The sequence below is a fragment of the Ambystoma mexicanum genome, chromosome 5p, assembly GCF_040938575.1.
Source record: "Ambystoma mexicanum isolate Mex_15411 chromosome 5p, UKY_AmexF1_1, whole genome shotgun sequence".
NCBI lineage: Eukaryota > Metazoa > Chordata > Amphibia > Caudata > Ambystomatidae > Ambystoma > Ambystoma mexicanum.
The window spans coordinates 934158635-934175852 of NC_090930.1; the positions used below are offsets into that span (position 1 = coordinate 934158635).

The 17218-nt window shown below is 45.7% G+C and overlaps 1 protein-coding gene across 8 annotated transcripts in view; it reads left to right on the forward strand.

Annotated features, from left to right (window-relative positions):
* PIEZO2 (piezo type mechanosensitive ion channel component 2) overlaps nucleotides 1-17218 on the forward strand; it is a 1512892-nt gene that overhangs the window by 1203273 nt on the left and 292401 nt on the right. For all 8 annotated transcript variants that reach the window (XM_069613375.1, XM_069613368.1, XM_069613370.1 and 5 more), the window contains one exon: nucleotides 11356-11599. In XM_069613375.1, the coding sequence (XP_069469476.1) occupies nucleotides 11356-11599 (244 nt within the window). The remainder of the gene's footprint in view (nucleotides 1-11355; nucleotides 11600-17218) is intronic.

The following is a 17218-nucleotide window of genomic DNA, read 5'->3' on the forward strand; positions in this document are numbered from 1 at the left end:
TTTTTGTGATTAAGTCTGGATTGGAGGATCAGTTTGGCATGGCTTGAGTGGCGACCACGTCATAGCAGGGATTACGTTTTTCTAGAAAGCCCGTCTATCTTTGGTGAACCTGTGTGCTGTCTGCATCCATTTGGGATTGCAGAAGAAGTTGCTTGTGGTCCCTTTGCTTGAGGTGGCATGCATATCTTAAGGAGGAGCTGCGGTGACCTGGAGTCTTGGGAAACACCACAGGGGATGGACGTGGTGGGTGGCGAAGCAGTGCCCAGTTGCCCTGTTGATTCCATGATTCCACACCCAGAGGAAGCAGTGGGTCAACTCTGAGGCTCTCTCATTGTGTGGTGTTCTATCCTTTGCTCTTCAAACAAAGGAGATTATCAAGAAATCACACGCCACCTCCATATGATGAAGCGCATCTTGCCTCTACTAAACATCTCTCATAAAGGGAAGGTGACTAGAGCAATGGCACTTCCTCACTTGGATTAATGCAATGGGCTGTACTCGGGTTTCACTAAGTGCTTGAGTCGTCAGATCAAGATATAGAAACCAAGGCAGCCAGACTGATCTTTGTCATAAAACCCGGAGAACAGATCACTCTGGCCCTTCCGATCCTTGCATTGGCTTCCTGTGGACAGGCATATTGGGCCTCATCCCAAGTTGGGTGGTCCGTTAAAAAAGTGCTGGTATTCGCGGATACCGGCACATTACCAGACCGCCCAACTACAAGTTTGTCGGTGGGGCAACTTGGCTTACCTCCAGCTAAAAGCTGGATGTAAGACGGGCACCCTGAAGGCAAACATAGTCCTCATTACCGGCACAGGCATTGCTGGTGGCGGTAATCACAGCAAATCCCCTCATGGAGTCCCATCGGACTCCATGAATGGGGATGTATGCTGCCCCTCTGGCACTATATCAATAAATAAAAGGAAAATGGAGGTTGGCAGCCGGGAGGGGAAGACAAATAAAATACAAATGGAGGATGGTGGGCAGGAGGAAAACTCACCAGGTACCTCGAGCATGTTTGAGCAGCGAGGGACCCGCTCTCAGGGGTCAAGAGTTCAGAACGAGCTCCACAAGCTCAATGCTCCCGTACAGTGTGCATCCTGGTGGGCGGGAAGAGGACAGGGCAGGGAGCGGGAGTGCAGGGTACAGCACCTTGAACACAGGGGGAAAATAAATACATAAAAAGGGAAATGGAGGTTGGCGGGCTGGAGAGGAAGGAAAATAAAATAATTATGGAGGATGGTGGAAAAAGGAATACTCACCAGTTACCTCGAGCATGTTTGAGCAGCATGGGACCCGCTCTCAGGGGTCAAGAGTTCAGAAGGAGCTCCAAAAGCTCAACGCTCCCTGTACAGTTCAGCAGAAAGAAGACTTCAGATGTACCCAAGTTTAGTGGTGTCAAGAGGTCCTCTCCGATGTTGACTGGGGTTGTTTGGACTGGAAGAGTGATTGGTTTCCAGATAAGGTTAGTGTTTTCCTGTGACTGCACCTTGTATGATTTTGCAGAGTACAGTAGTTAGCAAAGTATTTTTAATGTGTATATAGTACATTTCCCTCTGTATCCCTTAGTTCCAGTGTTTCTTTCTTTCTTTCTTTTTTTCTTTCTTTCTTTCTTTCTTTCTTTCTTTTCATCAGGATGGAAACTCCCTCTCTCCCCAAATATATTCTTTATTTTGGGGGCTCTCTCTCCCCTCCTCAGTCCCCAGCAGTACGTTGTTAGAGTTTCCTCCCTACCACACAGATTTCCTCTTGTCATCCGGGGGGAATTATGCCTTTCCGTCTTCCAGACAATGGGCATCATTATGAATTTGGAGCAGGGACAGTATTGCACACCATGTCATTTACAGCATGGGTGTTTCCATCAATGGCTTTGGCTTGTCAGGTTGTAACCATGCCATAAATGATGACATGAGCATGAGGTATGGAAAGGGGCAGAGACGGTGCTTGAAAGGGGTGGTGAAGGTATGGGAGGGGTGGGAAGGTCAGCGAATGGGCAGGCAATGGCAGGGAGGAAATGCAGGAGGACCAGAAAAGATGGAATCTCTGAGCAGTTTAAAGAGGTGGCGGGAGAGGGGAACCTCATATGGGGATGAAGGGTAATTCTTCAAAATAGCATTGCCAGGAGGCAGGCAGGTGTTAAAGTGTGGGGGAGGGTCACCCCTTTGAGGTCCAGGAAGGGGAGGGCACAGGCCGTGTAGTGTCGAAAGTGCAAGCATGGTTATGACCCATGCAATTATTGATGCACGCTGATAACTGGGCAATGAAGACATGGAACCTTTGTAGGTAATTCTGCAGGAAGAACCACCAAATTCGTTTGCTTTTTCAGCTGTTCAATCAGGTGGAATTAATGCTGAATTTTGAGCATGGTAATAGAGGTGTTAATCCCCATTTTTGTAATCCATAGCACTCCATGGGAATTTGCAGTAATTACCACAATGGTAATGCCGCCCACAGTAATGCTTCAAGTTTTTTGCTGGTAAAATGGATGAGATTCCTCCTGCAATCTGGAAGCATCTCCTCCACTTTTCATTGCAACTAATAATTTGGCATTGCAGAAAAGTGGTAGTAAAGTGTTAGTTATCAAAATGCAACCATTTCACTGCCATTTTCAACCGCACCGTTGAATTCGTAATAAGGCCAAGTGTTTACTTTTTTGACAAAAAATACCAAAGTTCTGATCTCTGCTTCCTGGAAAATGTGTATACAATGCAAAGTTCTGACGGTACACAGCTGATTATCAATTTCTGATCATTAATTAAGTCCTACATTTATTAGAAAATCTAATAACCACATGTTATTGATTCATGAGCAAAAGGATAACTTGTTAGTTATAATACTTTTGAAAATACAGTAAGGCAACCCGATACCTTGCCGATAAAGCCTTACATTGCTTTCGTATGAGTTGTTCTGCTGCGCCATTTACCACTGCAGTCTGCGGTGATGGCATATTGTGAGCCCACCAGGTCTACCCAGAGCTTGTTCTGCAGTAGAAAAGGCAACAGAGTAGGGGGAAATGGCAAAGTGGCAGAACAGTTACATGTACATAACGATGTGTACAGATAAGAGAGGAATTGAGGGGAAGCGATATAGTTCATGATGGTGGGCATGGCTAGGGAGCTAGTGTAGAGCAATCGAAGGATATTACTGATCAGAAACGGGCAAGTGCTTAATGCTCCTGGGAGTCAATGTATACCCATGTCTGGCACTTATAAATGTAGATTCCACGGTATTCAGTGCAAACAAATGTCAACAACAGAAAGGTTTGCTAGAGTCCAATATAGTCAACTCTAGACTCATGGATTTATATATTCTTCGAATAAATGAAGGATTTACCTAAATAGGATTGCTTTATATCAGTTTGCACTCATTAACTCTTTTAATTAAATCATTCATTGTTTTCCGTTGGCTAGTTATATCAGATACACAACTTTCTTTCTCCCAAATGTGGGCAAACACTTCTTGATATCTCTTTCACAAGACCATTGTGGCACACTAGGTTTTCATCTCTTATTTCTTCATTTAAAATTGAGCTGAATTCTTGTTTGCCTCTCTTGCCACTCAGTCCACTTTCTTTGATGCTCTCCCTCTAGACCCGTTTGCCATCCTGGAGATGAGATGCCTCATCAGCATTGACCGCCACCCACTAGGCTGATTCAGTGGCATAGCCCAGGCTTGAATGTATGCATGAATCCTTCGCTGAAGGATCTGTTCTTGCTTAAAAGTAGGGATGGACGCGCCTCAAGGTGATCGACCCGAATGCTTGTTCAAACTGATGAAGAAAATCTATGACCGGGATCAAGCCATTGGAGCCTCCATGGGGATGGCTTACTGCCCTTTTTCACCACCTTTGTGCCACTATGGGGCAGTTTCTGCGTATTTAAATGTGCATCCCGAATCCACAAATGGAACGTTCTTTGAGGTTTGCAAAAAATAGTCACATTCCCGTGTGCATCTTTGAAATCGATACAAGGGGATGTGCAGCGCATGGCAGTGTCGCTCCTGACCTTGTCATGCATTTTATTTTAAGTGAAACAGCAGATTTGTGAACTGCTGCTGTTCCACTTAAATTTCTTTCCATCAAAAAAGAAAGGCTGGGTGCTGGGAGCCTGTCATACATTAACATTGGGGCATGTGTACAAGGGGGCTGGCAGCATATCATTTGTGCTTCTGGACAACCCGCCTGAAATGTGCAGGTCACACAATGTGGATAAAGTGATCTTCACATTACTACAATGAACACAAATGAAAAAAGTGCAGCCTCTGCACTTCTTCATTTGTGTTCATTTTTATGACACTATCGTACCATTTCCTTAGCCATCAGTTATACTGTAGTGATGAATCAACTTCCGGGGCACCAGTGGTCCAGGGGTGAATATCAGTTTCCAAACCATCAATCAGCCCCACACCTCTAATACACCAGAAGGCATATGAACAGATTAGAATAACAAGCAAACTATAAACCTCCTTGTCCAATTTTGGTAACATGGATGCAACAGCAGGCTTATCTCTAGAAGGTGATGGATCGTTGTTTAGTTGCTACACAGCAACAATGCAATTATTACCCAATGATAAAAGTAGTGTCCAGTCAAGGTTCTTTTAAAAATATCAACTTTATTAATCACAACAGACAACCTAACAACATTACAAAACATAACCCAACTTGTAAAGGAATGCAGAGGACAGACAGTTTCAACGAAGGAAAAGGAAAAGGGATGCACTCTGCATACTGACTCGAGGGGAGTCGGTATGGTTAATAACCACAACAGTTTGTTAAGGTTTCTTGGCTATAGCACAATGGGTCTTAAAATGTCCATAGTGGCCTTCTGGGAAGGACCAGTGGGACAGAGCCACAATGTACCTTGAGCTATAAATGTTCTTGGTGCTCGACAGAGTCGAGACAGCTTTAGGTCGTTTTGCAGGCTTCTTTGTCATAGTTCGAGACGGGAGTCGCTGCAGGTATCAGGAGGCACGACGGTTCGGCGAACGAAGCTGGATGAACGGATGCTGGCTGGCGTACACAGCGTCTCGGGGTCAGGAATCATTGTCTCAGTGCTGATCAGTTGCTATGAAACAATGGTCAAACGTCTTGAATAAGAGACAGCGGCTTGATAATGCTCAGCATTGTCATCGTTTGCAGATGAGGAACTCAACTGGCTCAAAAATGACGTTTAAGGTGGAGGGCCAGAGTGCTTGTTGAGGAACTTCTCCTGGCTTCTTCAATGGGCATGTGTCAATCATTAAGGCTGATGGCACAAAGCTGGGGAGTGTGTTGCATGCTACTGCCTTGTCCTTGGTTGTAGTTTCACAGACTTTCTGGCACTCCCTATCCAGGGAGCTTGCTGCAGAGTCTAGCAGGGCATGCTGTGTGCTGACTGGGTACTGGTTCTGGAGCAGCTGGAGGGTTCTCTGAGTTATTTTCTCCCTCTGTTCCTTGGGAGAAGTTTAGGGGAGGGATCTTGCTTCCCTCTTTGGATATCCTGGACTTCCTTCACTGGCGGGAGATGGAGGGTAGACTGTACCTTCAGCCAGGGTCCAAGGTTGAGTTTGTCTTTGTTACTTCAGGTTAGCTGTCAGATGATCTGACAAAACATGGGCTCAGCCCTCTTTTAAAGCCAAGTGGGCCACAGTGATTGGTGTAGGCCAAGCCTACCTTAATGAACCAATCCTGGGGTCCCTACCAACAATCTCCTGTATGTCATAACTAGCATGCTTTGCAACAGATAAGGTAAAGTGGTGTAAACTAGTGATACTAAGTCCCACCCATATTCCTGTCTGTTGATCAAAGAGTCTGCTTGTTAATGCATCTCTCTGTGGTTCCTGATTAAAGTGGCAGGTCTCCCTTGAAGTTCTGGCAAGGCCAGACCCTCTGGATGCTGCAAACTACATTCTCGTACCATATGGGTGGGGTCCCCATACAGTGCTGGCCTACTATAAACACCAGCCCGAGGCATGACAGTTCTCTGTCATTGATACTAAGGGAGGGAGATGGCTTCAGGTTGACACAGTTACATATGAAAGGCTATTGGGTTTCCTGTCTCCTTTGTTAACCTCTGCAGGCATATTTGAAGTACACTTTATTAGTATATTAATCGGTGCCAGCAGCTGCAGGGCCTAACAAAAGGGCAGGGTGGATCCATGGAACCTTTGTTAGTTAATCAGGCTGATCATGGCAGGGGGGAGGTTTGGTCCCCACCCCCTTCCTGGAGATGACATAGGACATTCCTGGCTGTCACATTCCAACTAAATAGGACAGGGCGGGGACTGTGCCTGTAGGCTGTATCCACCCAGATTACATAGTTCTATGCATTTGTCGTGGTGTGAGCATAGGAACAGGTGTGGATGAGCCCCCACATTTTCCTGAGGTTGGTTTACCCTGATTCCATTTAATAAAAAATGTCAAAAAGGCCAGGTGAGCGAACGCCCACCGTGTGGATGGTCGAATTCCTCACAACTGTATACTAGGATACTGATTCAGTATGAAGGAATCCAAATATTACAAAAGAGCTGTATTCAAGCCAAATCAGATGATCCTATATGCTTATCTATATTAGCAGACAGAACTCTGGTTCTAAAGTTTCAAACCATTTCACGCCTCAGCTACAAAAGGTGTCAATCCTTTGGGCCAAGTCACACCCTCAATGTTTAGATAGGTTCTCATCTTTATTCAACCTGCTTCACCCATACCTACTTTAAAGGAATCTCTTGTTTGCACTCTGTTAAAAACATCTATCAAGGTCCCTATTCTTCTTAACAACTGTTGTCTGATTTCTGGTCTCCCTTGTTCATCTAAAGTCCTGGAACAAATTGTTACCTCTCAGCTCCAACAATCTGCTGATGCTGGACAGTGTGACTTGGCTAATGAGCGGAGTTTAGTCTTGGCTCGGTTAGCGTTGATGTGTTAACAGCTATGCCTTTGGTGGCTGTCTGTGTGGGGTTTGTGTGCATGGTGTAAGGTGGTAGATCTTAGAGGGGAGATGGTTAGTCAGGGGAACGAGGGGGTAGGTCTTACATGGCAAACAACTTGCAACCCTGAACTCCTACCACTGGTCTCTTGCAAGCAGGTACCATTTCACTAGATCCCTCTCTCTCTCTCTCTCTCTCTCTCTCTCTTTCTCTCTCTCTCTCCCTCCCCTTTCTCTCTCTCTTTCTCTCTCTCTCTCTCTCTCTCTCCCTCCCCCTTTCTCTCTCTCTTTCTCTCTCATTGATACATTATATACCATGTGCAACATCTTCGAGTTGGTGGCAGATAAGAGGGAAAGAGTATTCTGTAAACACCAGTCAATTTCCATAAACTACAGCAAAGGGTTATTGGAGGCAAGAACCTTTGGGTGAGCGAAATGGCTACGTGAAATTTGAGGCTGCAGAGACGTGTATCATTGCCATTAGAACATTTCACGCATTGAGGGGTGAATGGTTGGTTTAGATGAAGGAGACACAAAAGGGAAACACTGTACTGTTGGGAGAGAAGGCAGACATATCCCAGTCAGTATGGTTCCCTGCCACTGCATTGTCTGCATAGGAACTGAAATGTCACAATGTTCTAATATTTAAATATATCTCTAATTCGCCTTTGCATGGCACTCATGTTTTGAAGTATCAATGTTCCTGCAGTGGGAATGCAGGGGGATGTCCCTCGTGCCAGGCTCTGCAAATATGTCTTTCCCACTTGATGGATGTGTTGTCCTATTATTGTTTCTGTTTTTTCAGTCTTTGTAATGAGCTAAGTTCTGGACCAGTATTTGCCAACTGGGACACTTAAATCTATTGCCTCATTAAGAGTGTGGAGGTAGTGATGAAACTGGTGTTCTTTGTAAATACCACTATGTTTACAGCTCTGCCAGATTATGGGTTCAGAAACCTCTATGGTCCAAAAAATCCCTGCTTTAGCATTGATGTAATTTCTCCTTCATAGGTTTGGCGGTATGGGAAAAAAGAGTTGGTAATTCTGTTACTGTAATGGAATCGCCACAGTTTTTCCTGCACTGCCAAATGTAGGTTTTGTCGGATTTACTGCCAGTGGAATTTCAGTGCATTGAATCCACCATTTTTGGGGAGGGGACAAGTGATGGAGTCACCTCCAGCTTGTTGCTGGAGGTAAATCCTCAACTCTACCTACAAAGATCTGCGGATTTACCACAAAGTAATTCCGCTGGTGGTAAATCCGCCAAATATCCCAATGGAGTCCGACAGACTACAAAAATGGGGAATTACACTGCCCTACCACCACTTGTAATCCCGTGGTAACTCCATGGGATCAAGTGACGGTAATGGAGTTTGGCAGTACTCCAACTGATTTACCGCCAGATTTCCAACACACTTGTAATGTTGTCCCATATACACACAGTACAGTTCACAGCAGGAAGCACAGCACAGGCCGTAGGACAGCAGACGGCGGACCAAGTCGCAAGGGCTAGTAGCCTCTTTAGCATAAAGTTTTTGCAGCACAGACTTTCATATCAAAATGTCAGTGATTATCTACTCAAATGCATATGATCTGACTGCAGTTAGTGTCTGCGGCACAATGCACCAGCTAAGACATGCCTTGCTCTGCCAGCGCATGAAATGTTTATACAACACTCCATGCTGAAGACACATAAATATTTTCATTGCTCTACAAACATGGACGGTGGCCAACGCAAGCAGTGCATTAAAATAGGAAACTGTAGTCTAGTTCTTGAAAAGAGCCCGCATAGCTGCACTCCTTGGCTCGCGAGATGTGTAGCCTCATAACAGAAAAGCTCAGTTACTTCAGAATGGCGCTGGCATTTTACCAGATAATCTCAGAAAGGAAGTTTACTGAACGGATGGCCAGCAGTGGGGCAGAGCATTGGAGCATTGGCATTCCAAAAATGTGTAGGTATGTTATCCTACATGAAGCGTTACAGGTTGGCACAGGGTCATGCCATTGCTGCCGGGGATGCCAAATAGATCTTCTTGGAATGAGTGGCAGGCCACGAATATCCATCAATAACAGAATGGTTTTGCTGATGCAATGACATGACCTTGTACTGACATATTTGATATCTGTCTGATCAAGTTTAGGTTTATGTATACTCTATTAGCACGCATTCTTAAATGTATGCAGTACTTGTCGTGGGCATTTGTAATCTTGGTGTCACTCAATGTGACTGCTTTCACCACAAAATACCATGCATCCCGGAGAACCACCAGTTGCACACTTTTGTTTTTTTTCTATTGTGTATACATTTAAAGGAAAAGCAACTCCACTCTGATCCTGGTGTGGCACTAGGCACACTTTGCATTGCCCATATGTCAACAGGTAGCCATATTCCACATTCCATCTTATCTAGAGTTCTGTGGCATAGGCACTGAATGCCATGCATAAGAGCATGCCCGGCACATCTGCTCCGAAGTTCATCAACGCTTGTGCGTGTATTGTCAGTAGAGCATTGGTTGTATAGAGGCTTGGACACTATACTTTGTAAAGGGGCCAGCAATGCAAGCTGGGGTTGAACATCTCACTCTGTATGCTTTGATGGTGCAGGCGCTAAGGAACACATAGCGCAGGGTCCTGATTGATTTGACACAATGGCATAACACAGGTATAAGGGTTTAATTGAAGTCTCCTCTCAATTAGACACATTCATCATACTTAGATATTATTGTTTGTTCTTGTTGGTTTCATGTGATTTGAGCGAATTACAAAACAACAAATTCATTTTTAACATAGAAAAAATGTCCACAATTTCTTTTACAACATGTGTTGTACTAGAACCCTCCCTTTACTTAATACATTTCCCCACTCCCAAAACTGCTATTCCCATTCCCAACCACATATATGTATAGTTATTTTTTGACGTTTTCGGTTCGTAAAAAATGCAATCCGTTGTTTTCTATTCGTTAACATCACTGCATACCGTTCGAGTTCGGGTGGCTTTTGTCCTCGGGTATGCACTGACTTACTTTCAAGATTGTTCTGTTAATTCACTTCCATGCCATTTATGTTCTGTATTCAGCATCCTCCAAATGTATCGGACGGTCTTGTCCATCTCTCATACTGTACGCATTCAGAACCTAACGCCCGCCCCCTTAATCCTTCCCTCATACATCACACACAAGGGTAGTGCGTATTACCACTGTACTGGTCACCAACTCTATGTACCGACAGAGCTCGCTGGCCTTTTTACAGGTATCTGTTGCTGTTCTGAAAATGCTACAGTGTTAATGTCACTCTTTGTTACTTGTGCAATTGCTAAAGGAACATGTCAGTTCTTGTCACATTGGACATACACACCCTGAAGTGGCATTAACATGTCTGATATTGCTAAGAAACACCATTAAACTGCCACAGTGACAGGTGAGTGCCCACACCGTAGGAGTGCACTAGAACACATTCTCCCTTTCGAAGCTTCATTCAAGTCTCATTGGGCGGGTGCAGTGGGGGGAGGAACTCTGTTGATGGCCTCAGAGCATCACAAGCCATTTTCAGACACAGCTGAACCTCTGTAAGCAGCAGAAAAGGGCTTGTCCTTAATGCAAACATGCACTGTCAAGCTCCAAGTTTTCCAAATCAAAAACCTGCACAATTTTATGAAAGTGAATAAAATTGATATAGAAGTTGGAGATCATAGACTTTTTTTTGTAAATCCAATGAGGGGCGTGGAATCTTTGCATTCTTTCACCGCCATTTTGGAGTTAGTGCAACAATGTGATGATCAATTAGTCTAGTGTGAATGTTTTCGTGGAGATTTGGGGTTTGTTCCTGCAGACAAATTGGATGTCCCTTGTACCTTGCTCGATACCCCCACTAATTGTTGTGAACTACAAAACCTTAATTTGCAGCTTTTCATTTTGATTGAGTACAACCGCCGTGTGCTTTTACACGAATTCATCGAACCGGGGCTATGCTAAGGTGTTGCTAAGAAACAAGGAAATTGGCGGAATTGCAGTCAGGGATGTGCACCCTGAAGAAGCCGGCCCAAGGCTGGCAAGGCTGCAGCTCAGCGTTGGATGCCCATGGGCAGATTCCGAAATGTGCACCTTCATTTCAGATCTAACCATTATCATTTGCACTGAATGCAATGCCCTTCAGTCCTCGTTAAGTAACCCTTGATGCCCAGCAAATTTAGTTCCTGAATTCTTGGCATCTGCTGAGATTCCAAGGCCGCGGACGCTTGTTGGTAAGAGCTCTGTGCTGTGTGTATTAGTGAGGTCACGTTGATTTGACAGTGCACTTGTTGACAAGCCATTGAAATCTGCCTTGCAGTTTGAATTGTGGGGCCATGCCAAACTAACCAGACAATAGAAGGCCTCATATGTGCCCATTGTGAGATTGGGAACCTGAGACAATCAAGGATACCTTACAGTTCTGTTTTTTTTCTCCATTTTTCCTAGATCGTACCTGGATATGGGCAAAGTGATCATATTCAGTTACCTCTTCTGGTTTGTGCTGACCATCATCTTCATCACAGGAACCACCCGGATCAGCATATTTTGCATGGGCTACTTGGTTGCCTGCTTTTATTTTCTGCTTTTTGGCGGAGACCTGTTGCTGAAACCCATCCGAAGCATCCTACGCTACTGGGACTGGTTGATTGCCTACAACGTGTTTGTGATTACAATGAAAAACATACTGTCGGTAAGAAGACCTGCATGCCACGGATCTATGTATTGCTGGTTTCCTTTCATCCTAAACACACGGTCAACTATTCGGTGCTAAAAATGACTCAGTGGACCTCATTCTAAGTTTGCCGGTCCGGAAACAAGGGTGCCGGTAAGCTCACTGGCACCCTTGTTTCCAGACCAGCAAACTCTGCGTCTGCCTGCTGTGGCTGCTGTGCCTGATAGGTCTGACCCTACCACGTGCAGTGGCCACAGTAGGCAGACTGGTCACAGAAGCACTGGCACCGTTGCGAAAGGTGCCGGTGCTTCCGTGTCCCCACTCCCATAATGGGGACTTACAATTTGCCAGTGCCTGACTTCCCGGGCCACTGGACTCGTAATGAGCCGGTGGTATAGGGAAGTCAAGTGGTGGTAAAATATTAGGGGTCTGGCGGACCCGCCAGTAGCACTGGAAGGGTTACCGCTGGACCTGTAAGGAGGCCCATGTGTTTCGTTAATGATTGACTCATATCTATGCCCAATCTGCAGTTCTCCTGCCTTTACCTTTAGGTGTCTCATAGTCCTTGTAAGGGGGTTCTGATGTGTCCAGGGCTTGGCATATTGAATGCAAACGTGCCACGGCGCAGTTCTGTTTAGCAAGGTTCCTGGATTTTGCTCTTTGGTTGATGAGGTGAGGGGTGGAAAATGGTGGGTTAGCAATTGGTTGAGAGTTCTGATTCCCATTCACAACATATAAAGCAATTGTAATAACAGGGCACTTATGGTGAAAAAAGGGGTCATTCTAATCTGTGGAGACATCATGAGAGGCTTCTGAAGAATGATGTGGACTACAGTGCTCCTGCATATATGATTGGATGAAGGCACTTTCTAGAATGGTTATTAAGACTAAGTTGATGGTGGAGTCAACAGCTACCCTAGTCATTGACGCTTATGGTAGGAACCTATTTGCTGGGGAGCAGCGCAGCTAATTTAGCACATATTAATTAGCTCTTAACATGAACAACAAGGGATAAGATTCTTTTTCAAACGTAAAAGGTTAGGTTTTTATTATATTTGCAAAGAATTTTGTTAAAAACAGGAAAAATGCCAAATTTAGCACATATTAATTAGCTCTTAACATGAACAACAAGGGATAAGATTCTTTTTCAAACGTAAAAGGTTAGGTTTTTATTATATTTGCAAAGAATTTTGTTAAAAACAGGAAAAATGCCAACCTTGGCACAAAAGAACATTTTATACACAAAATGCAATGATTGTGCATATAAGTGGGTTAGTACAAACAATAGTGACTGTAATTACATGTACTGCTGGAGTTGCGGCAGTACGTATAAAATTGTCTGTTGTGCGCCATGGAAAATGGCTGCCTGAATCAAGAGCTCCGTAGCCTGCAATCCCCTTTCAGTATAATCCTGCTGATACCCTCCACGCCTAATACCCACTGAAAAGAATATAAGAACCGGAGAGTCCTGAGAACATCCCCAGCAACTTTCAGCCTATACCGTGCCCTGAATCGGCTCATATCGGCACCCGAAGCACCAACGGCTGTTAAGCTGCGCGCCAAACCCTGTGTGCCCGTGACCGACGTCCCCCAAACGCCGCTTGCCTCACCGGCCCCAGATCCTCTCACATCCTCCTGGGTGGGCTGCTGGTTCCGAGGGGAAGCCGTGGGACCAGTCGACTATTAATAACTGCGCTGCACCAGAGCCCATAATCCCCCGACACGGGTTGCAGCAGGCGCCAACGATCTGCGCGATCGCACCGCGCACATCCTGGCCCGCTCCCCGACAACTCCCAGACCTCCCTACCCGACTTCCTCACAGAGGACCGCAAGAGGAGTACCCCCGGAGCTGCGATCCATCGGGCCCAGCACGCACAGAGAACTGCGAGGTACGTGGTGGGGGGGCGAGCGGGTGCGCACACGAGCGGATTCACTCACCGATAGTTGATCCAGAGACCACGCCAAGCCCCTCCTGAGAACGGCGTGTGCCCCCTCCCGGCCCCCACAGCACAAATAACTCTCCTGTGGGGCACCACCCTACCCATTGCAATTACGTTTTGGCTGGCTTCGGGGGTAGACCTTGAGCCCCACCCTCATCAACACAATAAGTGCCAGTGAATAGCCCTCCTGGACCAGCGGAAAAACAGCAGGCAGCCATGACAGCCATATTGAGGTATACTCACACCTGACTTCTGGAACAATCTATACCACCAGCTTCCCCCGGCTAAAGCATCTCTCACTCAGGTCCCTTCCTGCGTCCTCTGAACTACTACAGAGTGCAAATACCCACTCATTACATCCTGCAGCACTCACTCCCCCCATTCATCGGGGCCCGAACCCAACGCAACTACTGGCACTTAAATAGCAGGACAAAGCAAACATCTGGCGTTCCACAATGACGGGGGAGCAAAAAATAAGAAAAAAGGCCCGATGGACGCATTCGCTAACACCACAAATTTGGAACAAGCAATACCACAACCAATTTCCCCAGAGAGCCCCATGGCAGAGCCTCCTGAACAATGCATGGCCCCCTACATGGCGGCAATGGAAAAGGGATTCACTGCCATCAACAATAAACTCGACGATATAGGAGACAACATAGCGTCTATACGAGCTGACATACGAAAGGTAAATACCAGAGTCACTGAGGCGGAGGAGAGAGTGAGCACACTGGAAGACACAGCTTCCTCACAAGGCAAAGCTATTGATGACATACACAAAGACATTAGAACCCTATGTGCCAAGTGTGAGGATCTTGAATCCCGATTGCGCCGTAACAACATACGTGTGGTCGGAATTGTAGAAGCTAAACTCAACATCCCAATGGAGCAATTCATGGAAGGAGTCCTCCACAAACTATTCCCAGATACCCAATTCTCAACCCAATTTCTTATTGAAAGAGCCCACAGAGCACTGGCCCCACCTCCAAAACCTGGAGCTCCAGCCCGAACCATCAAAGCACGTTTGCTAAACTACCGAGACCGAGACCTAATCCTAACACTGGCGAGAGAAAAGGCTCCCCTGTTATACGACTCCAACCGAGTTCACATATATCCGGATTTTTCAACAGGGGTACAATCAGTGAGACGCTCATTCGACAAGTGAAAAGATAACTTAGGGAAAGGAAGATTGTCTATGCTATGCTGTATCCCGCAATACTCCGAATTCAACACTCTGGCAGGACTCAGTTTTTTCGAAACACCGGAAGACGCCCTAGCATATGTCAAAAGGAATATCCCACCCGCTACAGGGGATACATGAAGGAAACAAATGCACAATTAATATCCTGTTCTTCAGTTGAGATCCCTTATTCAAACTCAACATTGACAAGACGCCGTAGAGGCCCCTAACACCCTTAGAGGCTACTATCTCAGGCGTGAAAACGGACCACACCGCCTCCATTGTTGCAAAATTGCAGTTGACAAGTTGGGATACACCGCCCGATTGGGGGGATGGTGAGGGAGGGGGGAGAACACACAACGGGCCTGTTGCCTGTGAAAGAGAATACCCACCACGACAAAAGGCCAGTTGCCCTACTTCAGACACGAAGAAACCACAAAAAAGAAAAAAAACAAATTGGGGAAAATTTGTTATAGTTAAAGGTTACAACTGTTATAATAAAATTAGAAAAAACCTGGCATCATTACAAAGTGATGGAGAACATCACAATAACAAAGAGGTAAGGACCCGGAGAAGGTTTCCTAAATGGCACCACTACACATAACAAAGAGTACTAGACTCCTCCCCTGGAATGTCAGGGGACTACTTAATCTGATCAAGGCCAGAAAAATCCTATCATATGCCAATAGACACAAAATCGATTTCCTATTACTACAAGAAACTCACTCTACTGAACAAATCTCTGCCTCGTTTGGCCGCCCCTGGCGCTCACAAGTTTTCCCCACAAACTACTCGTCACAGTCGAGAAGAGTAATAACGCTGGTCCACCGCAGACTGGGGCTCCTAGTGACTAAATCCGAAATGGACACAGAAGGTAGATTCGTAATACTATGGGGCAGCTACAAGGACAGGACACGATCATTATCAACACATATGGACCGAATATCGACACACCAGAATTCTGTCAACAAATTGTTACACTGATAACACCAACGGCGGAGGCAAGAATAATATGGGAGGAGATTTTAATACTATTCTAGACCCCTTACCCGATAGAACATCCACCGTTCAACGGTCAGAAACAAAAGCTGCACTCACCATAAAACAAGCCATGACTTTACTGCCACTTGCTGATGCATGGAGAGAACTACACCCCCTCACCAGAGACTACACATTTCACTCATATGTCCACGGGTCGAGCTCTAGAATCGACTATTGGCTTAGCTCCACCAGCTGCATCCCGGACTTGAGTGAATGCACTATATTGCCCCGGACCCTCGCGGATCACTCCCCCATGGTGTTGGAAATCCAGATAGGGACACCAGAACCAGACCACCGTCTATGGAGAATGCCACCGGACCTCCTCCGAGATGAAGCACTTTTGGAACCTCTTCGAATTGAGGTAACTGAATTCTTTGAACGTAACCAGGAGTCGGTGAGCTCTCACAACACGGTCTGGGAAACCTTCAAAGTGTGGCTTAGAGAATACATGATAGCCAAAGTCCATGGTACGCTGCGAGGAATTCGCAACCAGTTATCTACCATCGAGGATCGCATCAAAATGGCTGAAGAAGCGTATACGAAGTCACCAGAACCAAGGACCCTGACCTCATTACATGAATCTCTGGCTGAATTTACGACACTGGCGGAACGAGAGGTCTGGTACATTGCACAACCGATCAAAGCCAGAAAATATGGGGAGAGTAACAAATCAGGCAAGATGCTAGCAAATCTAATTAAGTCTGAGCAAGGCCACAGACAAATCACCAGTGTCATGGATGACCAGGGCATTACACAAGTAGACCACTCGAAAATCAACAAAGTGTTTCTAAGTTTCTATACCAACCTTTACTCAAACACTGATGAGGTGTCAACAGAAGAGCTTCATGAATACCTGGACTCCTTTCAGCTCCTTACGCTTACCCCAGAGGATAGAACTGCCCTAGACCTTCCACTGACCCTAGAAGACTTGAAACAAGCAATCAAAGACCTCAGAATAGGCAGGGCGCCAGGATCGGACAGGCTACCGGCAGACCTCTACAAACTCCTCATAGAAGAACTCGCCCCACGCCTCCTGTAAGTATGGGAAGATTCCCTGGAGACAGGAACACTACCGCCATCAATGAGAGAAGCCATCATCAGGGTCTTATTGAAACCACACAAACCCCCTCATTCTCCCTCCTCTTATAGACCACTATCTCTCATCAATGTGGACACCAAAATATTTGCAAAAGCCATAGCCCTTTAGACTGAACCCATATATGCCCAAACTAGTGCACTCGGACCAATCGGACTTTATACCAGGCCGCTCTACCGCCCTAAACCTCAGACGCTTCTTCGCAATCACTTCCCAGTTGGATCAACAAGCCAAAACTGTGGTGATCACCTTGGACACAGAAAAAGCATTTGATTCCATTTCAAAAATGGGATTCGGTTTAAGTTTCCTCCAACTCAAAAGATTGCTTCATCACAACCCCGTGGCCAAAGTACGTACCAACAAGACATTATCTACAAACC